Source organism: Pantherophis guttatus, chromosome 2 (genome assembly GCF_059756535.1).
Source record: "Pantherophis guttatus breed Tessera chromosome 2, ASM5975653v1, whole genome shotgun sequence".
NCBI lineage: Eukaryota > Metazoa > Chordata > Lepidosauria > Squamata > Colubridae > Pantherophis > Pantherophis guttatus.
Window position 1 is genome coordinate 244,857,242 of NC_142064.1, and position 24,933 is coordinate 244,882,174.

The 24,933-nt window shown below is 38.2% G+C and overlaps 1 protein-coding gene across 4 annotated transcripts in view; it reads right to left on the bottom strand.

Moving 5' to 3' along the window:
• PTPRG (protein tyrosine phosphatase receptor type G) overlaps positions 1 to 24,933 on the bottom strand; it is a 725,247-nt gene that overhangs the window by 317,596 nt on the left and 382,718 nt on the right. For all 4 annotated transcript variants that reach the window (XM_034408792.3, XM_087883749.1, XM_034408794.3 and 1 more), the window contains exon 3: positions 7,179 to 7,358. In XM_034408792.3, coding sequence (XP_034264683.2) covers positions 7,179 to 7,358 — 180 coding nt within the window. The remainder of the gene's footprint in view (positions 1 to 7,178; positions 7,359 to 24,933) is intronic.

Below are 24,933 nucleotides of genomic sequence, written 5' to 3' on the forward strand. Positions count from 1 at the left end.
GGTAGGGTAGGGTAGGGTAGGGTAGGGTAGGGTAGAGTAGAATAGAACAGAACAGAACAGAACAGAACAGAACAGAACTGGAAAGGACCTTGGAGGTCTTCTAGTCCAGCCCGCTGCTCAAGCAGGAGAACCTATACTATTTCAGATAAGTGACTCTCTACTCTCTTCTTAAGATCATTGGTGATGACTGGCAGGTTTTTTCAGGCCATAAACTTTGAATGATAGTAAAATGTCATTAAGCAAAGGCTACCTGTATGCATAATATTACAAGGATCCAAAAGTGTGTCCCTTCTGTTACCTCATGTAATAGAATACTATTGAGATGTTAGGATGAGTACATTATTTATTCTAGACAGCTTATTTCAAAGCAAACTTGCCAGGATTGGTGTGTAATGAAGAAAACCAGAAAGAAGAGATTCTTTGCTACAGATACTGTAAATACACTTTGCATATAGCTACATTCAGTAAAAATCCATACCAGATTTTGATGTGTCCTGTGTGTATAATTAAACCTTTAGGTCAGTGTTTCTCAACCATGGCAATTTCACAATGGCCATGCTGATTGTGGAATTCTGGGAGTTGTAGTCCATACACCTGGAAATTGTCAAGATTACAAAATTCAGCTCTTGGCACTTCCAAACCACAGACTACAATTGGGAGAAGGCCTTTACTCTATGTTGGATTGCTTACAGTTTTTTGTAAACACTCTCTAAACCAGGGGTGTCAAACTCAAGGCCCCGGGCCAAATCTGGCCCGCTTAGATCTGGCCCACAGGGGCTGCCCTGGAAACAGTGAAGTGCCGGCCTGCGGTCCTCTGCCAGCGAAAAAGGAGCTCAGGAGGGCCAGGTGAGGCCCTCCGGAGCTCCGTTTTCGCTGGCAAATGGTTGCAGGAGGTTGTTGCAGCCGAAAACTGAGCTCGGGAGCCCGTTTTTGCTGGCAGAGTGTTCGGGCCACCACAGGCGCCCCTGACATAAGTGACATCGAGCTAGTCATGCCCACCCCGGTCCCCCAAGGTCAAACACAACCCTGATGTGGCCCTCAATGAAATCGAGTTTGACACCCCTGCTCTAAACCAAGTGGGGTTTTTTTAGAATCTCAAATATGTATAACCTGAAGCACTGATTAAGGCATGACTTAATGTAGTCTTGTCCTTATCTTCATAGGATTGCAAACTAAATTATGACATTGCAACAAAAAGACAAGTAAAATTTTAGATTACCTCAACAAAAGTGATAATTTTCAAATCAGCAGAAATGATTGTGCCAATTAATCCTTCATTGGTAAGATCACCTTGGCTATTATGTTCAGTTCCATTTGTTTTTTGCATTTGTTTATTGTATTTTGTTTATTATTATGTTATACTATTCTATTCTTGTTCACCGCTCAGAGTCTTAACTGACTGGGACAGCCTACACACACACAATTTTTCAAGTATAACAGGGTCCTAGAAAGTTTTAGGGGAAAAAAGATGGAAGAAACCTGGAACCTTTAGTTCTGAGAAGAGAAGCCTGATGGAGAACACGATAGCGCTGTTCAAATATTTGAAAGAGATATTATGCAGAAGAAAGCCAAGACTTGTTCTCTATCACTGCGGGGTGTAGGACATGGCATAATGGATTTAAGTTACAGGGAGACAAGTTTTGATTAAATGTAAAAAGAACTTAGCAATAAGAGCAGTTCAACAAGGGAAGCAATTACCCAGGGATATGGTGGGCTTCGCTTCACCAGGTGTTTTTAAGTGGAGGTTAAACACTTCTCTGTCATTTGGGATTCCTTCACTGCCCAGGGGGTTGGATGGAAGAGTTTAAATAGCGCCTTTCAACTCTATGATTCTATTATTGCCTCATAATTCCCCAATTAAAATTCTACTGCACAAAATTTCGTAGAAAAGTGTGACCCGCTGCCTATACAGCTATGGACATTTTTGACTACAGCAGAAAACCATTTGCTATGATTAAAAAATAATAATAATGCAACTGTTTCTACAAACTTTAGGAGTATGCATCTCCTTTCCAGATTTATTTATGAGATTTCTTTGTTGCCCATCTCGTTTTGAAGCGACTTTTTGGGTTGTGTAATTGACTCATTGAAAATAAAGCAGAGTCAGACCAATGTTTTCAGCCTGTCTATATAGGATATGGCTTCCTTCATGACAGGATCAATAAAGGTGCCCATCTTTACACAGGAGAGGGAAAAATGAAAGAATGAAGTTCCAAAATTATGGAACTCAGAAATGAAGATAGCAGCGAGGGCTGTAATGTTTCTTTCCCTAGGAGTAAATCTATTCAGCACGGCAGGACTTCTTATTAATAAACATTTATGAGGTAGTTCTTAATGGTGCAATTCATACAAGGTTTCTATGAGGAATGAAGGCGGGGGAGGTTTATGTAACCATAAATACAAATAATAAACAAATTCTCTTTATGGAAAAAGCGCTACCATAGTAATACCGTATGGGGAAGAAGGTATCAATAGATTGGTTATGTAAAATTTTTTTAAAAAGGAAATCTTTACTGAACCAAATGTTTTAAATGGAATGAAGATACACAAGTGTTGCATAGATATTAATTGAGAGATGGAGGGAAATGGATAAAAAGAGTGGATACACTTCACTTTAGTTGAAGTGATTCAACTAAATAAGTAATATTTTTCCAAAAAGTCCTTTGATGACACAAATGGATTCCCATTCCTCCAGTGCCCCTTTAGATTCCACATGACATAAACAGACAATCAGGGGATTATAGACATTTACAAATTTCATTTCCAGAATTGAAGAGATGGGAGGAGAGGGGAGAGAGAGAGAGAGGAGAAGGAAGAGAGGAAAGGAGAGGAAGAGACGGAAACCAGTATATAGGCTGCATAGTCTCTATAGATATCTACGGTAATTTGAACGTATAAATAGCTGACAAGGTTTTCCATCTGTATACCCAAGCTAATTCTATGTTTAATGACTACATGAATTTATAGTATTAAAAAATTATAAGATGTATAACATGGCACAGCCTGAGTCTGGGAATGCTCCCTGAGGTAAAGCCAGGTGCAGAGATACTGAAAGGTTCACAGGAAGGGCATTTCGCCTTATAAGCTAGTTTCCTGCTTGTTTTGCGCATGGTTATAAAAGCTTTACAAACCATTGCCTTGGCATGGACAGGCCATGACAGAATAGCACATACATACTTGTTGCCCATCGCAGAGAACCACAGCATTCCTGCAAATATTTATCATTAGTAAAACTTGTGATGATCACACTAGCTTTCAGTTCTTCTGGAAACCTCTTGGGGAAATTGACCCTGGAGGGCAATTAAATTTGGGCATTAAACACCTTCACAATACCATTTCTTTTCTCATATGATTTTGTTTGAAATACAGGCAGCCATGTAAGAGGGCAACAAGTGGCAAGTGACATCCCCATGTATGATGCAAAATACCCATTTGAGGCAATAGATGTACTGTCACTTACACATATTGTGCTCTTTGCAAAGGAAATGTATTTATTTATTAAGCTATATGGAAAGTTATCATGACTTACTACTGGATGGCTACAAACATTTTTTTGGGGGGTGGGGGCGGGGAACAGGTATCTCATTTTCAGTCATACATTTATATATGCAAAGAACCAAAAAAAAAATTGCTATCCAGTTCTAAAGTTGTGTCCGACTCTTCAAAACCTCATGGATCATAGCACACCAGGCCCCTGTCCTCCATTTTGTTGTTGTTCAGTCAAAAAAATATATACATGAACAATTACCAAAGATTTGGAAAATATGCATTAGAATGATAACAACCCAACCATTATCTGAACTCATGACATTGATTGCTATTTTTATTTAATACAATTATAATTCAATTTACACTACAGGCTTTTTTTAATATATAAGTCCTAGAGTTCTTAACCTTTAGAGAAACCCACAACACATCTGTTCCTTTGAGCTTACTTCTTTATTGTATTTAACACTACTCACTATAGTGAAATGAAATAAAAGGTAAAGTTAATGACCTGCTCTACATATCCTTATCTTTAAAACACATTTACAACTTATGTAACTTCTGAAAGATGTGTTTGAGCACTAAAAGTTTATATTGCAACCATAAAAACCTGCCATCTCAAAAGAAACCCCCCAACTCACTTCAGTGAAACTTATATTCTACTCAACCTACCTGATATTAAAATTAAGATCAATGTTAACGTTCATAAAATTCAATGGGACTTACTTTTGAGATCATACCATAAGCTACAAAGCATGTTTTGGATTAATATCAGGGTTTCCTCTGTATTTGTCAATGAAAATGTGCATCTTCTATTGTTATTTTAGTTTTAACGCTACAAAAAAAGCCTTAAGATCTGTGAAAAGTAAACAAAGCTGTGACAGAGGGCTTCCTAACTGATATTTCTCTTTTCCAAATAATATTTTTGGGGTGCCAAGTATGTTTTGGTGTGAAACTTATGCTATCTATAGGTAATTAATAGTAGCATCTACAAATAAATTACTACATAAACATAGTCTTTACAAAAATGTGACATATGGACAAATAAAAATGCTGGTTTATTAACAGGAAGTTGTTGTTTATGTTTCTCTTGAATTTTTATTAATCTTTAAAGGATTCTTCTCATAAACAGCTCCCTTCCAGAATTGCAGTAGTAAAAAATGAATTATAATTTATTTTTCAGCATAAGCTTGTTAACATAATTAGAGTCTTTTCTTGCCTTACATATTTGGATATAAATTTCCACAATTTGCCCCAGGATAATACACCAATATTAAAAAGCTTATAAAAGTATTATTACAATATGGTGGGAATGGTGTTTGCGCGTGTGTATTTTGATCTGTGTAAACTACAAAATCACGCATGGGAGATGGGCAGTTACATAAATCATATAAATAACAAGTAAAATAACATCAAAATTGGTACATTTTGATGTACCGTCCTCAGTTAATAATGGTTAATGTCATGCCCAAGCCCAGAGATGAAACAATGAGATCCAATTGAATCCAACTGCTTACCAGCTTTCACCTAATGGACAGAATCTTGCCAAACTAAAGCTATAACTTTCTAACCTTGTAGATATATCCTGAGAGATTCTAGGCCAATGATGGTGAATCTTTTAGGCTTGTCATGTCAAAAATTCAGAACATGCTTACCTTGACTCTGCTGGCATCCCTCTCTCTCCCTCCCCCCACCCTCTCTCTCTCACACACACACACCAACAAATGTGGTCTTACAGGACTTTTTCCAGACAGCCTCTCCTGGAAGTCACGCAAGAGGGCCTTGCTCTCCTGGTTCCTCTGGAGCCTTTGAAAATTTCTAGTGTGAAGGGAAAGTGTTCTTCCTTGGATTGGTTCTTGTGTTGCTCCAGCACAGTGTTTTTAAAAATGTGTTCTGAGTACCCTTGCAGGTTCCCCAAGCCCCCCGCCTCAGAGATTTGCAAAATCAAAATTATTTGCTAGATATTGAAGATATTGGAAAAAATGTAAAACAATGTGACTCTTCTCATAATTTTTATTTGCTAAAAAAATACATGAAAAGTATTTTATTTGTACCTAGAGTATACCTAATAGGTGTAACATTGTTATTTTTACGTAAATCGGTCAATAAATATTCCACAAAAGCATCAATGTTCATTTTTAATATGGTAAATAAATATAGCCCATACAAATAAAAGCTGTTTTGGGATCCTTCATAATTTTTAAAAATAGGAACGGGTCCCAAAATCCAAAAGTGTAAGAAACTCTGCTCCAGCAGAATTTGTTTTCCTTTTGTTTTAGCCTCTAGATGGCAATAGAGAGCAACCATCCAGCCACTTTGACAAACCATAGCATTAAGTACAGGTAGTCCTTGAGTTACGAACACAATTGAGCCCATAATTTATTCTGTTAAGTGAAACATTTGTTAAGTGAATTTTTATGACCTTTTTTGTCACAGTTGCTAAATGAATCAGTGCCGTTGTTATGTTAGTAGCACAGTTATTCAGTGAATCCAGCTTTGCTTGCCACAAAAAGGAATCACATGATTCCAGGATGCTGTGACTGTCATAAATATGAGTCAATTTCCGAGTGTCTGAATTTTGATCAGGTGATCATGGGGTTGCTGCAACGGTCATAAGTGCGAAAAATGGTAATAAGTTATTTTTTTCAGTGCTGTTGTAACTTTGAATGGTCACTAAATGAACTGTTGTAAGTCGAGGACCATCTGTATACTTTCAAGTACAATAGAAGAAATAACAGGCGTAAAAGGGACACCTCCCTGTTGAATGAGAAAGCTGCCTTACTTAGTGCAGGTGGCTGCTGAACTTCTCTAAAACACGATCTGCATAAAACTCATTTAAGCATTCACCACATAAGGTGTTCTGACATGGGCTTCCTGAGTCATTAAAACACACGAGTAGCCCCCAAAACCTCTTTTATTGCAATAGTTGTGAATTCTGTTCATTCCCAGAGGAGTCCCAATTAGTTATAAAGAGTCCTTCGGGAGAAGTCCTTCGGGATAATCATCCACCTTTATCTCCCTTGACATGCTGCCAAATTGGCAAAGCCACATGGAGTCCAGAATCAAACAGAGCTTCGGGCTTTAAGCTGAACCGAATGAACAAATGTTGCTTCCTGCAAAGGCCCACGTGTCTTTGCTCCTCTTTTAAGTCTTATGGGAGGGGCCAATCATCTCCCAGCCCTACTCCTGAGTCGTCCCTTATGTTTTAGCTGTTCTTGCCTTCTGGCAGCTCTGCGCATGCGCACACTGGGAACAGGCTCCCCCTGTTCCTCTACCTTGCTGAGGTCTGACTCTGGAGGCTCCGGAGGCAGCACGTACCTCCCAAATGGCCCTTTCTCTGCCTCCGATGCAGAGCCCTTGTCCGAGCCTTCCCCAGACTCCATGACTGGCCCATGGTCCTTCCCAGCCTCCTCACTGTCCTACTTTGCTGCCAGCTCCGCAGGCTGCTGGCAGACCACAACATAGGGAAACTCATCTATGGAAGGAATTTCAGTACTATCTACAGGATCTGAATCCAATGCATGAGTGCAGCGTATAGCAGTGGGGTGGTGCTCAGGGTTACCACCACCTTCCAAACTTCCCTTGTACATTTTTCATTGTGTCAGTGGCTGCCAGAAGCAGGCTAGAATTAATGACAAATGGAAAAGTAAGCAAGCCCAGCAAATGAACAGTCCAAACAAAGCAATCCTTACCAGTTTTCCCAGTATTTTTCATCCAAGTCTTGTTAGATGATTCATTATCGAAGCCAACCAGGCGTATTTCCTGATATTCTGCTCCAACATGTGCCTGATGATCTATGATGTCGATCGGAGACTGGTGAGTTCTCCCACAATCCGCATTTGAAGTAACCCAATGCTCAGGTCCATATGCCCCTGTTCCAAAGAAATAAAAATAATTCATTTATTATTATTCTATTTATATCCTGCCATTATTATTATTGTTATTTTACAAACAATTCAAGATGGCGAACATGTCTAATACTACTCCTTCTTCCTGTTTTCCCCACAGCAACTTCCCTGTGAAGGGAGTTGGTCTGAGAGAAAGTGTCTGGCCCAAGATCATCCAGCTGATTTTCATTGCTAAAGTGGGACTAGAACTCACAGGGCCCACTGAAGAAAGGAGAAAGAAGAGGGAAGGAAAAAGGAGGGAGGGAGGGAGGGAGGGAGGGAAGGAAGGAAGGAAGGGAGGGAGGGAGGGAGGGTGGGAGGGAGGAAGGAAGGAAGGAAGGAAGGAAGGAAGGAAGGAAGGAAGGAAGGAAGATTATAATGAGAGTGAGGGAGGATCTGAAGGAAGTCTCAGCACTTGGCCACTACAGGTGCCCCCGACACGAGTGACATCGAAGTGGCCACACACACCCTGGCCATGCCCACCCCAGGCCCCCTGAGGTCAAACACAACCCTGATGCGGCCTTCAATGAAATCAAGTTTGACACCCCTGCACTAAACCAAAGTGGATCTGTGCAATTGGCCTGTATAGCTTTTTATGAACGATAATATTTGTAGCAATGATTCAACCAATGAGGAGACCAACTTTGCATTATGAAATGGCAACTTTGATCTGAATTGCATTCTTGGCATCAATCATCATAGTATTTGTAAAGAATGCACCTCTTCTTTTCTTTTACTGCTTTTTTACTGCTAGGACAATTCTCCCACCCTGTTTTACTGTATACAACTATTGTGGATAATATTCAGAATACAATGCCAAATATCTTCCAAGTGAAAAAGAGTAACGGCAAAATTAAAGTACAATTTCAAACTATGGACGGTGGGGAGGCATTAGTTTATACCTAACACAGTTGTGAAGGAGCAAATATTTATTAGCTAGGATATTTTAATATTCTATGAAATCTGTAAACAAGGTAGTAATTTTTAAAGGAATCTGTTTATTCACTGCATACCATCATGGTGTTTAGAGCTAACTAGCTCCTTGCCCATGAAAGCTGAAATGTAGTTTTAATTGAAACTGATCTTCCACTACAGATTTCAAATTAATTCTTTTTTTCTAAGTGTCTCATGCTCCAAATACCTTTGCTTAGAAAGGAAAAAAAATCATATGCCATTAGTGGAGGAAACTACTCTAGCTTGTGGATATTGATTATCCATTCTCTGTATCCAAGCTCAATTGCCATTTTATTTTTTTAAAAAAGCCCTTCCATATCAGACATTTTATGTAGCACACCAAGTTCTGTTTCCAAGTCATTTTTAATTTGCATTTGGCTGGGCAATTGATTTTTTAAATTAATAGGAATATTCAATTATGTTACTTGTACGTTTTCAAATCATGTTTTTTTTTTAAAATGTACTTTTCAACAACTGAATTTTTATATAAAAAGTATAAAGGACTGAAGAATCCCAATATGGTACAAAGAAAAAAAACATCTGTATTTATTTCAGCTGCTTTTAGTCATGCTGTCACCATCAAGTGGAACGGAGATTACTCAAAACTCCTATTCAAAACTATTGAGAAATAGCAATAGCACTTAGATTTATATACTGCTTTGTAGTGTTTTGCAGCCCTCTCTCTAAGCAGTTTACAGAGTCAGCCTATTGCCCCCCAACAATCTGGGTCAGTGGTGAAATGTAAAATTTCTTACTACCGGTTCTGTGGGCGTGGCTTGGTGGGAGGCGGTAATGTGACTGAGTGGGCATGGCCAACTTATTTTTTTTTTGCTTTTAAAAGCATTTTTTCTACAACTTTAAGAGGTTGCAGGAAAAAATGCTTTTAAAAGCTTCTGACGATCCCAGCTGAGCTGTGCGATCATCAGAAGCTTTTTTTTTTTTTACTTTGAAAAGCATTTTTTCGGCCAAAGAGGTTGTAGAAAAAATGCTTTTAAAAGTAAAAAAAAAAAAAGCCTCTGATGATCGCAGGCTCAGCTGGGCATGGGGGGTGGGGGGAGAAGGGATTTTTGCTACTGGTTCTCCGAACCACCCACCACCATAGCTACAGGATCGGGCTATCCGATCCAAACCGGGAGCATTTCACCCCTGATCTGGGTCCTCATTTTACCGACCGCGGAAGGATGGAAAGCTGAGTTTTGAGCCGCTCAGAATCAAACTCCTGGAGTGAGCAGTGAGTTAGCCTGCAGTACTGCATTCTAACCACTGCATCACCACGGCTCTTAATAATATAGGAATAATACTATTTTTTCTCCTACTACAAGCCACCCTGTTCAGCAACTTTCTCCATGAACCTTGGGGGGAAGAAACATATTTTTGAGTCTCTGTTTGGTTATCTAGGCTGTAGATTCCTTCCTTAAACGCAGACTGCATATGACCAAACCCAGAATTTAGAATACTGTTAGAAATATACTTTCCAAATTATGACTTATGTCAGACTTCCAAAGATATTAATACAACCATGGATAGAATCTACATTTTTAATTTATTCCATTGTAGGACAACAGCAGGCATTCTTCAGCCCCTCAATTGGAATGCAGTGGCTCATATGGTTAGACTGCTGGACTAATAATTAACAAGCCTACATTCGAGACCCGAGTTCTACTGCATGATGGGATGAACTCCTATCACTTACTCCAGCTCCTGCCAACCTAGCAGTTTGAAAGTGTGCATCCGTGAGTAGATAAGATAGGTACCACTTTAGTGGGAAAATTTACAGAGGCGTGAAAGGAGCCCCCAGCCAGGCAACCCTTAGCTGATGTCACCAGCTAAACTTTTCAACCCAGAAGGGCCTCATTGAGGTGCTTCCAATTTGTAGTAGTAACTACAAATTACTACAAATTAGTAGTAACCTCTCAATTTTTTATTTTTTTTTTGTAGACCTCTCAACTCAATGGCTGATTTTCAGCGATACAGTTGCCAAAATTGGGTGGTGAAATTTCCTATTTTGACAGCGGAAGGTACAAAAGGTGTACTGAAAAAAGTAATATTTAAAAGATACTTACAGCAAGGAAATTTCAAGCTGAACTTCCCCACTAAGGTCACAAAACAAAGATAAATCTGGTTGGCTCTTTCACTTTACACAATAATTCTATCCAACGCAGCCCTCAGCCTTTCAACCCTCAAAATAAAATAAATTATAAATAAATAATGATTCAGGGAGATGTTGGAGTTAACAGCACCAGAGGAGAATAGTGTGTTCTCCAGAGAAGAATTGAAGAACCACTGATTGGGAAGAAAAGGCAACAAAAAACTGGACAATTTCTCTGTACAATCAATCCACTGATGAAATGTGCAGTTACATACGCATCCTTCTGAATCTTGGATGCGATCTAAATAAAAGAAAGTAACACTACGAGTCCTTTAAAAAAGCAGAAACTCAGACAAAATATGCAGATACTATTTTCCCTGTTGCTCCATACAATCAAAAGCAAACTAAAATTTGCATATAGAACAAAATGCAAGAATAACCATAGCTCTGAAACAAGACACTGTGGAAACTGTTTACAGAGTCATGGCAACCTAAAACAAGAATGAGGGTGACTATATGTTGATCCTTCTTTAGATCTTATGAAACAGAGAGAATAACCTATCTACACCCCAGAGTTCAATAACCCTGCTCCGTATACATCACCCTCTATAGGTGGAGATGACTATCTGCAGTGGAAATCCTTTTCTATCTATAGAGGTTCTCTTCATTGTTGAGGCCTTAGAATATCATGATTCTTAATTGCATGGAGAAATTTTCAGGTAGAAGATAATCTTACTACAGAGAGTTGCTTTGTGCAGGTAAAAGGCAATGCACAGGTTAACATACATTGCCCTTAAACATGGATAGATAGTTCCTGCTTTTCATAATATCTAGTGAGAGTTTTTGATAAAGTACTGATGGTCAGTGCAGTGGAAATTTGCATAATGGACGCATCCAGTTCAGAAAGAAGGGGTAAATTTCTACAACTGAAATTTATTGAACTGTCACATATGCACAATTTGAGAGTTCCCGAGATTCACTCTTTTCACGTATTTCTGTTAGATTTTAAGGTCGGCATTCCACTTTGTAACCTGGTAAGAGGACTTGTCCAAATATAAAAATAAACACTTTTAAAAAAAAATTGTGCAAAGCCATCATGTCAGATGCAGAAGGCTTAATGCTGGAGCCCACCCCCCCCAAAAAAAACCAAAAACAACCCAAGGAGATGAGGAGCCTAATGGTCTCCTCATCCAAACAACTCCTCCTCTTCTTCCTCCTTCTTCTTCCTCCCCTCCGCCTCAGCCTCCTCCTTCTCCTCCTTCTTCTTCTCCTCTACTTCCCCCTCCTCCTTTTTCCTTCATAGAAAATAAATGTTTCGTATAAAAAAAAATGGGAATCTTATTTAGGACTACAATTCGAATGTTAGCGTTTTTCTTTCTTTTAACAAAAAAAATCTTTTTAACTGCACTTTTAATAATAGCTCCTTTATTGCGTAAGCCATCCTTAAATAGAAGCCAAAAATTAGCTTGTTTTGCTACTTGCAATTGTACATCCCAAATAATGACTTCACCTCACTAATGGAAGCCATTAAAAATAATGAATTCCATCTAAATCTAATTACAACTTAATATAAACTTTCACAATTTTTGGTGCAATACACAGTAAAAAATATTTTACACAAAGCCTATAGATTAGAAGTACAATTTTTAAAAAGAAATATTAACACCCAGTCATTTGACTTTTCTTTGTCTCCATTAACTTTCCAATTACTGTTTTTGTTGTTTTTTCTAAAAAATGATTCCCTGCACATATCCTTTTTTTTTTTACACAATAGCAACTCTTAATTCCCAAGTGCCTATGTATCTTTCATTTGTTGCATGCTTTTAATGTTTTTCATTGCCAGAAGGTGTCTCTGAAAATATATTGATTCTTTGCATGCCTCCTATTATACATGCAATATTTTAGTCAGCTTTTCATTAAAAGTAGTCCTTCTGAGCAGCACGGTTCTCCGATGACAATTCTTTTTCTTACTTTTATGCTGATCTAAGTGAAATGGCAAACCAGAAAGAGCTTGAATTTTCAGCTGTTTATGACACCAGCATTGGCAGAGTAACCCTATCATTTTATACCAAACAATGCCATTAAAGAACAATTATGGCAAACACACGTCATGAGCAGCCAACCAGGAAGAATTTACCCTGAGGATGTATAATACAGATCAGTGTGTTATAAAATGAGATAATGAAGCTACTAGTTAAACTAACACTGATGCATACTTAATTCAGGACAGTCTGCACTTACTAGGTATCCTAGTTAGGTTTTCTCTTACTAGACAACTATTTTAATGTGCCTTTACTATTGTGCCATTACTAACTATAGATTGTCAGAAGATCAGGGGTGGGTTTAACTTAATTTTGTTACTGGTTAGCTCGCTCTCACACTCTCACTTCTCTCTTGCATGTGCCAGTTCTGCGCATGCGCAGATTGTATTTGATGACATCCGGGCGGGTGGGTGGAGACTGCTGCCGCTGCTACCGGTTTGCCCAAACTGGGGCGAACCAGTAGCAACCAACCACTGCAGAAGATGGCACAATAGCAAATGTCAGTCATTTCCAATTCTACACAGGCTCAAGTTTTGTAAAGTTTTAATCTGTCCCACAAATATCTCTCCGTAGACTCCCATATCTTACTTAAACCTTTACCTAAGAACCAGGAGTTGGTATGTTTACATTTACCACCTTAGCAGAAAAGAGAGTAAAACTACGTATTGCAGTCATACAACTCTACTAACATGGTCTACCTAAACATTTTGCCTGATAACATGGGAGACACTTCATCTGGGCCACAGAGATAATCTCCTTCATCTCTGACACGCCATTAGAAGCATAAATAAATATAATTACTAAAAACTTACTGAAGTCACAATGCCATTTTTAGTCCCTTTTAACTGCTATACATTCATACATGTGCCGTCCAGATTCAATTGTGTTGAGACCAGTGGCTATACAAACTTGATTATAAAAATGTCTATATGCAAATGTTTATAACTGTTTGATACAATGCTGAGTTGGAGGAAACTAAATACTCAGGAAGAACATTATTATATTTGGAAGCGCAATTTAAGGAGCTTTTAAACCTGTTGTTAAATGAGCCACAAATTACAACCTACAGTTTTGTAATCGATTGCCATTTAAACCAGGATTTTAAATAGTTTTTTTTTTAAATGAAATACATTTATTCCTATTGGCAAAAGAAGAATGGGATGGAATATGCCTTGTACAGAAATTTACCATGAAACAAAGAGATGTTATCGTTTAAGATGTTACCCAGTGTAGTGATTGTTCTCTTTTATTCATTTGGGGCAAAATTCAAGAACCAAAAGCTGTAACTTCTCACCATACAAAAGGCTTTTGTTTTTAATATCAATTCCATCAATGAATAATTCATAAATAATACCACTAATTGCCATGAATGAATAAAAGGGAACAGTAATTGGGTGTAGTCTTCTGATTAATAACATCCTTCTGTCCACCTCGCTCTGCCTCTTTGCCAGTAAAGACTTGTCTTCTCTTTGGTAATCATTTTTGCATCCCATATTCAAAAGCAATTCTTTTCGTTTTTGTTTTCGTGATTGGAGTTACAGAAATATTCCCCAACGTGAAAAACAAACCCATTTCTTTTGTTCTCAAAGCACAGTGCTCTGAGTATCTGAACAAAGCTATGAAAAATGTATTCTATGAAAAAGTATTTATGATGGCTTTGTCTGAATTGTCCATAATTCATTTCATTCAAATTCATACTACTGTTATTAAATTTCAATTGAATTAAATAACTCAACATTATTTTAAAGAGTTATCAAATGGCACTACTGAAAAAATAATGCATTGAAAGACAAGGTATGCAAAGTAGCTGAAAAGAACAATCCATCAGAGTTTTAGAAATAATTTATTTCAGCCAACTCCTGATAACTCAGCACTTGGAAATTCAAAAAAAAAAAAAAAAGGGATATATGCTATTTACAAGGGCAGAGAAGCTTCAACTTTTGAAGGAGTTGCAAATGATGGGGAAGGACACCTGCCTCACTATCCTTCTTCACTTCCCCACTTCATTTCATTCCAATATGCTGTCCCATTTGAAACATGAAATGAAACAGCTTCTTTTGGTACCATTCCTCAACAGAAAGATGAATAAAACTGACCCAGCTACCACCTCAAGGTAGTGATCCTTCACTCAAAAACCAGTTGTGGAGATAATCCTCACTTTCTTAATGGGAAATCACAAAGAGCTGTAGGATCTTCAGTTTCAAGATAACTCAGGCAGAATTTGATCTTCTGTCCTTTTTTGGAGTCATGGAGGGCTTCATAAAGAAACTATGCAGAGAAGAGCAACAAAAATAAGGGGGCTAAACTGTACAATGAATGTCTAAGGGAACTAGATACGTTTAGCCTAACGAAGAGAAGATTTAGGGTGACATGATAGCTGTCCTCTAATACTTGAAAGATTGTCACAGAGAAGGGGAGTCTATCTATTCTCCAAAGCACCTGAGGGCAGGACAAGAAGAAATGGATGGAAGCTTATCAGAGGGAGATCCAACCTGGAACTAAGGAGAAATTTCCTGACAGTGAAAACAGTCAATAACAGCTTTCTCCTGGAGTTGTGAGTGCTCTATCACTAAAAGTTTTCAAGAAAAAATTGGATAATCATTTGCCTGGGGTTCCTGCCTTGGGTAGGAGGATTGAACTAGAAGGCCTCCAGGGTTCCTTCCAGATCTATGATTCTATTATTCTATAAGGAGATCCAGTCGTCCATATTTATCTTGTACAGAAGTTCCCATTTTTGATATAAAGATGGCTTGTAATTCACATTTTATGGCTTAGCATAAAGTCTCAATCCATCTATTCAAGTCTTAATCAATAACCCTTGAGGTGTGTCTTTGAAGTGAGAATTCAAGTTATTCTGAATTTATTGGACTCTTCAAAGAATGTTATCCGAAAGATAGACTGTCAATTTTCTCTGTTGGCAATGTAAGAAATGTTAAATTATAGTAACTCATATGATTAGGTCATGTCTGCATTTGGCTTCTTTTTAGAAGAAGATTGTAACATCTAGAAATAGATCTATGGGCAAAGGTTATCATATTAAAGATGTCAATGCTATTTTGAATTATATTCCAAAATTGTACAAGTTTTGAGTAATGTCGGTTATAATCAAGCAGGAGGAATAACCAAGAGAATTATACTGAAATATTGGAAAAGTACTATTACTCTGAATATCAAAGACTGAATTCAAGCAACATATAATTTATAAGTTTTTGAAAAGGCTTTCTTTTTCTTTTCTTTTTTTTAATGATCCAATACATTTAGTTTTGACATAGTTCATAATATTTTACAAGAATAGACAACTTTAAAGCATAATTTGATACATTATCAAATGATGAAATGGATATCTATTTAGAAGATTTATCATCAATATAATGTGTTAATTTTTAAGGCTTTTTATTTCTGTCCATTTTCTATTGTTCATAATTCTTTTTATTTGCTGATTTTAATTATGTTTTTCTGCTTCTCTAGATAATTTTTTTAAAAGTCACATGTGTGCTACATCTTCTGAATCCTATTCCCAGGACAGTGTAAAGTGTTGATACACACACACACAAAATATATATTATATTGTGTTATTATATTATATTATATTATATTATATTATATTATATTATATTATATTATATTATATTATATTATATTATATTATAATATAATATAATATAATATAATATAATATAATATTATATTATATTATATTATATTATATTATATTATATTATATTGGTTCAAAAAATATAAGACAGGGTCTTATTTTCGGGAAAACATGGTGTGTGTGTGTGTGTGTGTGTGTGTGTGTGTGTGTGTATACACACATACATACAAAATTATTTTTTGTTTGTTCGTTCGTTTACCTTATTAGCTCACAATGGACACAACTAACGGGACAGGGAAGTTATGAACAGCATACATTTACAGTTGTCCTCGACTTACCACAGTTCATTTAGTGTCCATTCAAAGTTACAACGGCACTTGACTTACAAGTGACTTATGACCATTTTTCACACTTACAACCTTTGTAGCAGCCCCGTGATCATGGGGAAGCCAGATTCATTTTACAACCAGGTTACAACCAGGTTACTAACTGATCAACTGCAGTGATTCAGTTAACAACTGTGTCAAGAAAGGTTGTAAACTCATTTAACAAATGTCTCACTTAACAACCAATATTTGGGGCTCCATTGTGGTCATAAATCGAGGACTACCTGTAATTTGATGTATCTGAAAATACCCAGAACCAGCTTCAGTGTTAAATTTAGTCATAGATATTACTGCTAGAAAAAGGACAGATACTGGAATGAAAGATTGGTGGATTAAGACAAGAAGTATCTCTAAAATGTATTTCTGTAAGAGATAGTTTGTCTGTGCCAGTTTTTTATGCTTGTATCTGAACAACCCTTACACAACAATAGAAATAAGTAGAGCTTACTAAATAGGGGAATACATTACTGCTCAATATTAACAGCAATTTACAGTGACTAGAACAATTTGCATTCTTTATTTTTCATACTGTCCTGCATTAATAATATCTAGAAAACAGAAACCCACATAGACCTGATACATCTGCATAGCAATTTCTCAATGTTTTTCTCAATAGAAAGGTGTGGGAATTTAAAACAAAACATCAAAACTGTGGCATGCCCTAAGAGAGCTCCTCATCAAATAACATATCTTAGATTTGCAATGCAGAAATTGAGCAAGGCATAAATATTAGGATCTACATCTATCTAGCTTTGAAGGACAAAAGGTGATATAACGCTCACACATGCATTGGGAGCTCCCTTCCTAAAGAAGCTGTGTCTTTTCCTGAGTTCAAACAACTGGAAAGGTGAACTTTATTTAAAGCGGTCCCAACAAACACAATGTTCGCTTCCATATCAGCTGTGAATCACCTTTGTCAGTATCAATCCAGACAGATGCAACAGCCCTAATCAATATTCCACCCCTGGAACCACCCTAGGGCACAGCCAGATGTCTCTGATAATAAGGGAGAAAGGCAAGAAGATGTCAAACTTGACCTGACATTTCTCTTCAGGGTCTAAAGTTTATTCTCTTGGAATAAAAGAATTACAATTTGTTCCATGAGTAATAGCTTTCGGTAGGCCTGTGCTCGATGAAAATGTACTGTAACATCAGGTCCCTTGGATACTTTGGGACAATAACTCACAGAATTCCCAAGCATGAGATTGGGGAAATTTAATGCTCTCCTAAAACTATTCTGCGACTATTCTGGCTGCATTTTAAACAATAGTTTAAATGATTCCCATATAAGAAGAACCTGACTAGATCATGCCACAAACCTATCTAACCCAGCATTCTGTGTCTTACAGTTGCAACTGGATGCATTTGAAAAGCTCACAAATCTGCCATGGAGGGCAATCATCTCCTTCCATTGTGACTTCCCAGGTATACAGGAAGTGGCCATTAATATTAGTAGGCAAGTTGTTTGAGGTTCAGCTCTTCCATTCCTGCAGGAGCTTGATTTGTTCGAAAGATCATGATGGCTATGTTTGGAAAAGTATAATGCTGTGTTGGAGGAGTCACACCCAAGACGGTATTAAGTGCTTCTTGTTTTAGAAGAGAAACTAATAAACTAATTGATAGCAAACTTCAGAAGATTAAGCGTTGTCAATTAATAGAAGAATAAGTAAAGATTGCTTGAACTGTTATTCCTTTGTGTAGCTCATCAGTGGTATTATCACTCAGCAAATATATAAGCCTTGAGTGGGTCATTGTTTCTGGGCAAAAACATCACATCAGCGGTTGAGTGATCAGTAGGGAAATTGTTGTATACATTTCCTACCCCTGAAAGGAACCATATTAAAATAAAATCTGATGTAGTACCTATAATTCATGTTTTCCCCATCTCTCAGCATTGGGTTCAGTTTCACACATTACCTTTCTAGAGACCTGTGTACCCCAGAAATCAGACCTCATGATCCTTGAGGGCAGGACAAGAATCAATGATTGGAAACTAACCAAAGAGAGAAGCAACCTGGAATTAAGGAGAAACTTCCTAACACTGAGGACAATTAACCAGTAGAATGGCTTGCCTTCAGAAATTGTGGGTGCTCCATCAGAGACTAGACAGCCAATTATCTGAAATAGTACAGATTCTCCTGTTTGAGCAGGAGGCTGGGCTAGAAGATCTCCAAGGTTCTATTATATTCTTATTCTATTGTTACTTTTATTCAATGTTGCCCTACCAGAATATTATTATACATGGCTTAGGGCCTGGTTATTTACAGGACCGCCTGCTGCTGCAAACGGCCTCCCACCAGCCGGTACGCTCTCACAGAGAGGGACTCCTCCGGGTGCCATTGGCCAAACAATGTCGGCTGGAGGCCCCCAGGGGGAGAGCCTTCTCTGTGGGGGTACCTACTATCTGGAATGAGCTCCCCCCGGAGATACGGAGGATCCCGGATCTACGCACCTTCCGCCGCGCTCTCAAGACCTTTTTATTTCACCAGGCTGGTCTGGCCTAACCTCTCCCATTCTCTTTTTAATGTAAATTTTAATGTAAATTTTAATTTGTTCTTAACCTGGGGTTTTAAATTTGTCTTGGGCTAAATTGATTTAATTTGAATTTACTTCTGCTCTTAAATTTTTGTATTCTATGTGTTTTATCTTGTGCCTGTTCACCGCCCTGAGTCCTTCGGGAGTAGGGCGGTATATAAATCAAATAAAATGAAATGAAATGAAAAATGAAATAAAACCAATGCTGAATATACAAATTCTCGATCATTGTCACAAATAGTTTCTTTGTTACCATTCAGCTTGTACAATTAAACTGGTCAAGGTTAAACTCTTCGAGATAACTTTGGGGACATCAATATTCACCGTCATTATTGTGTTTCTATTGTTTTGGGATTTGGGGGGATTATTTTCTTTTTTTACCATTATACTTAGTTTTTCTTTACTGTGGATGTTTTATTACACTTTATCTTATGTAAGCTGTTAGCCTTGAATTATCTGCTGGTCTACACATTTAATAAGCAATAATAATTGTCCTAACAATTGTATGAATTCCCTAAAACATATAGCAATTATGAACTTTTAAATTAAAAATGTACTTTTAAATTTAGGAACAGCTTCTTAAGGAAGCGGGAAAATATCTTTATTACAGAATGGTCTTCTTGGAATTTCATTTTAAATTTGGTAATTAATGATCAACTGACTCTTAGTCACATTCTTGACTGCTCTTTAGTCAGTTCAAAAAAAGACAAGACTATTATTTTAGTTTACAAGCAACACTTGAGCAATTACTATTAGCCACATGTTGACCTGACTAGGAGCAAACAGCTAAATGGAGGACAGATATTTCTCTTCATTTTGGGACTTTTAACAAGTGTTGATGTGACAACAGATGATACGCTCCAACTGCTCCTCACTCTAATATTCCAAAATACAATTGTTCCCAAGATGTCTTACAAGCAATTGCCATCTCCTACTTAATGACACTAAAAACTTCCCAGAGCTCACCTTCCATAGCCTAACCATTGATGCAAAAGTACCATGAAGTGGCACAAATATTAAGAAGCTAAATAGCACTGATCAGCCCAAGTCTTTCTTTTAGACTCCCTAATGTTCTGCAGCAGATGTGGCTATAGTAGCATCTAATCAATTCTTCATTGACACAATTTTCAACAATGAGTATTTCTCTCTTGAACTTGCAAGCTAGGGGTGAAGAATCTGTTTTGGATTAAGATGTTTTGGATTAAGAACTTGTTAAATTCTCTGAACGATCTTAACCCTTACTTGTCTTGCAAATGACAGAGAGTCAGGTGGTAGGAAGAAGGCCTTCTAGAACTGAAGCAGTCAACCCAACCCAACCCAACCCCAGTCAGCAACAAACTTAACAAACTATGTGCATGCCTGAATTGATGCCAATTATCTATTAGTCATGATAAACTACCAGTATGCCTGTCAGCATTTAGAGAGGGTGCAGTATCTGTGACCCTGTTCCAGAACCTTCCTAAAAATTGCAATCTAATGGAAACCATTTGCTAGAAAGACAAAATGATAATACATAAACTGTAGCTAACTAATGTAATTCATAATCACATTTAAATTAAATTTAGCTTTCATCCTAGCCTTGCCCATTCTTTAAATTGCACGGATGGATGGATGGATGGATGGATGGATGGATGGATGGATTGATAAATTTGGAGTGTGGGGGCACACCATTCAAAGGCCAAATCCAACCCTTTACCCCGCCCTAAAAATATATTCTGACTCTAGAAAACAGAATCCAGGGTCTTTCATTACTGAGCATACCTTCTCCCCCCAAAAATAACTTCAATTATATACTTATAATGAGCCTGTAGTACAGTGGACTAAAGCACTGTTATTAACAGATTAACATCTGTTGCTTGCAATTACTGCAAGTTCAAATCTCACCAGGCTCAAGGTTGACTCAGCCTTCCATCCTTTCAAAGGTAGGTGAAATGAGGACCCAGATTGTGGGGGCAATAAGCTGACTTTGTATATAAATATACAAAAGTATGAAGGCTATTGCATAACACATTGTAAGCCGCCCTGAGTCTCCGGAGAAGGGCGGCATGTAAATTAAAGCAATAAATAAATAAATAAATAAATATTAAATATGTTGGTCAGGACTGGAAATTCTCTATCCTCAGCAAGGAACAAGAACTAGAGAAAGCCACTAAAAATGAATAAACCAGTTCACATAAAAATTCAAATAACTATTTAAGACCTCAAATCTTGTCCAGCAAACACCACCTATTTTAGTAAAGTGCTGGAAGATAAAAGGAGGAGGTGTACTTCCTCTTTTATGTCTACATAATGTACAGAGAAAGGAGTTACACCGTTCCGGTCTTTGTACGTAATCTGGAAAAGGGAAATGTGGGATTTGCTTACTCTTCTTGTATTGACAGGCCAGGTCTCCTTTCTGGTTTTATATCACAATAATAATAAAGACTTTAACTTTAAAAAAAAAAATGCATGGAGGCCTGCCCAAAATCAGTATTTGAATCAAGCAGATGAATGGGATCAAGCTATCAAACCTTTCAATTGAAATTTGAGATCTTTGTGCAGGCTCAGATCATAGTTTAAACTCTTGCTGAGCCTTCCTTTCTTGCTTGCTTTCTGGGTATGAAGTCTACAGACAGCTACCTTTGGGAAGGTTGCTATAGATCAAGGGTGTCAAACTTGCGTTGTCACGGCATCGTCACATGATGTATCCCAACTTTCCCCCCACTTCACTAAACTAGGCGTGGGCATGGCCAATGCATGATACATTTGGCCAGCAGGCCGCGAGTTTAACAGTCCTGCTATAGTAAGCCATTTTGCTTTGTAGCATGACAAAGTGACCCTGGTATGAAACAGTTATGGAGTTTTCTTTTTAATCCTTATCTACTCTACTTTCTGCTGCACCTTGCAAACATTAGCCAAACTTAGTTGATCCCAAACCCTGATCCCTTGGACAGGATTGGTGCTTGGATAGGGCATCTCAAGGTCATCCTCACAGGCTTGATTGGGAAACTGGGGGGGGGGGTTGGAAGCATATGAGAGAAAAGTTCTCCATAACTTTAACCTATGGCTTCCTTTTTAGACTGACACCACACCATCTTTAGAAGCTGAAACAAAATTATACATAGCTTCAAATCTTGTTTCCCACCCACCCACCCCCTCTGCCATTTCCAGTAATAAGGAGTTGAGTTTCTCCCAGGGACAATATTTTAATTCCAGATTACTTCCCCAAATCCTTCAAGAAGCAAATGTTTTAAAACTCAAACAATATCACACTTAAGTGTTCGTGGTCTCAATAAAGAGTTTTCAGAACTCATATTCAAGCGTTCCAAAGTCATGTTGGCTCAGGAGGGAAAAATCAAAGTCGAAAGCAGACGTGAACTTTAAGGTCAGCCCGGAAAGTAAATCGAACTGTTAAATCTAACAAGCCGATTCTTTCCCATTAAGCAATCCAGGCCCTGTTGCTGACATGGCAAGTGTGTTGGTGTCCTGCTTCCTCCTTTTAATTAGCTTGTCTGAGAGACTCCTCTTTCGGGGGTGAGTAAAGTGGATGCTAAATATAGCACAGCTAGTCGGAAGGCACACCAAGCGCGAAATGAAGCAACAAACGCTGTGAAATGTAGGTCAGCGTCTTGGGTTTCTTCCACATGTAAACTTGACTCCCACCTTTGAGACTGGGTTAAGAACAAGAGACATTTGAATAGATACCAAGTTGTTTTAGCCCTCCTCTGAGGACACAGTTCTTCCGGGCTCTACAGAAACCCGGAATTCAGAATGCGGTATGAAAAAAAAACTTCATGTGTTCAGAGATACCTTCCTGTCAGGTTCCCTGACATACCTAACCTCTAGAAATTAGTCTCTTTTTTAAATTAAAAAAGCTGGTATGCTTCCAAACGAAGTGCATAAAGGACACAATCTTAAAAAACAACAATGCTTCACTTGCACACACACACACACACACACACACACACACACACACACACACGTGCATACACAAAAGTGATCAAGTGGAAAGTTGCATTCTGGGTTGGAAAAGGGAACTGGATATTGGAATGGGAATTGGGGTATTGAGGAGAAGACGTCCATGGTTTTATTTTACTTTACTATTCATTCCTCTAATTTATGTAGTTGTCCATATCGCTGAATGGGACTACAGGTCATGTACAGTAAAAAATAAACATTAAAACACTCTATAATTAAAAAAAAAGATGAATGTTATTAAGAAAGACTAGAAAAGATTATCTTCAGTGTTATAGATGATGTGGCCATCTCAACAAAATATAATTTCCTTGAGATGCCCAAACCTGTTGACAGAGCCATGTTTTGAGGGATTTATGGAAGGCTACCAAGGATGGGGCCAGTCGAGGAGATAGTTGTGCTCTGACAGAGTTACTTTTAGTGGGAGGGAGGTAAGGAATGAATGAAGGGGGGAGGGAGGGAGGGTTCCAAAGACATATTGTATGGGTATAACAATAGAAAAAGCGCCATCATCTGGATTCTACTAACTAGAACTACTTAACAAATGGAATCTGCAACATACGATTTGTGCCAGACCTAATGCAATGGGTAGACATAATTGGAAATAGGCTGTCAAGTGCAGGGGAAATCAGGAAATTCAGGCACTTCAAATGAGTATAAAGATTTATTGCAAGCTTAAATTCTCTACAAAAATCTGAGCTACTAACGGTCAAGGGAAATGAACTGGAATGAAGTAGGCATTGAAGGTGGGCTAGTATTAGATCTCTTACCAGAACGCAGGGAGCTCATGACTGAGCTCCCTTCGGCTCAGTCTGGTCATCTCCTATGTAGGCAGCCCCTCAAATAATTTAGCCCCATACCATGAAAGGCTTGGTATGGTCAAACTCGGAAAAGTCAAAATGCGGAAGCAAACTGGCAACCAATGGAGCTCACGGAGCAGATTTGTAGCATGTGCCATTTTGGGGGGAACACATAACTACCCACGCTGCCACATTTTGCAGTAGCTGAAGCTTCTAAATACTCTTCAAGGACAATCCCATGTAAAATACGTTACAATTGTCCACCTGGGAGATGATCAGGACATACTGTAAGTGACCATGAGCAGAGCCTCTTGATCTAGGAACAGACAACTGGTGGACAATACAAAGCTGTGCAAAGGCCTCCTAGCCATGTCAGCTTCTTAAGCAGGAATCGCAACTCCAGAACGAGCCCCTGACTGTGCACCAGGTATAACTTCTAGTCAATGAATACTTTATGATTGGCCACGCGATTATAGAAGACATTTATGAATGACTAAATTCCCTACCTAAAACAGATTCCCATAGTCTACATAAAAGGGGGCAAGAGAAACCCTGGTGAGCTTTCGAGATTCTGTTATTCTATCCTATAAGGCTAAAGAGGCATTCTTGGAATCTCTGCTGTATCTGGCTCTGGACCCTGCCTACCTCAAAGGGCTGACAGGATTGGATGACAACTATCTTCATCCCTCATTCACGCAAATAGTTGGCTTTGCTAGCTGAGGATCACAAATCCAACAAACAGCATGACCTCCAGGGGGCTCATGCCAATCAGCTGGTTAAATTAATTACATTTACTCAGGCTTTGAAAGACACATCACATCACTTTTGGCATGCTTTCGTTGAAAAATCTCCATTATTATCATCAACAACCATCGTGGTACAACTCTGTAGAAGCTCAGTTTTGAAAAAAGAGCAACGGCCTCGTTTTGGTTGAGAGGCTAATCTTCCTATTGGTATTACACTTAGAGCCATAGCTGGCCTGATCAGCATTGCTGATTCCCAGCTGACTGGGTAGATTCATTAACAAAACAATCTCTGGTGACTGAAATGAAGTCTCGTTCTTCCTATCATTGGTGCCTTGCTGTTTGTTGTTGCCTCTTGCTGTGCACACAAGTAATTAACTTACCATGCTCCACTAGTTCCTGACACATTACTTGGCATCGAAAAATTCACCGGCAGGTAGTTAAGTATGCAGCCCTATTTCT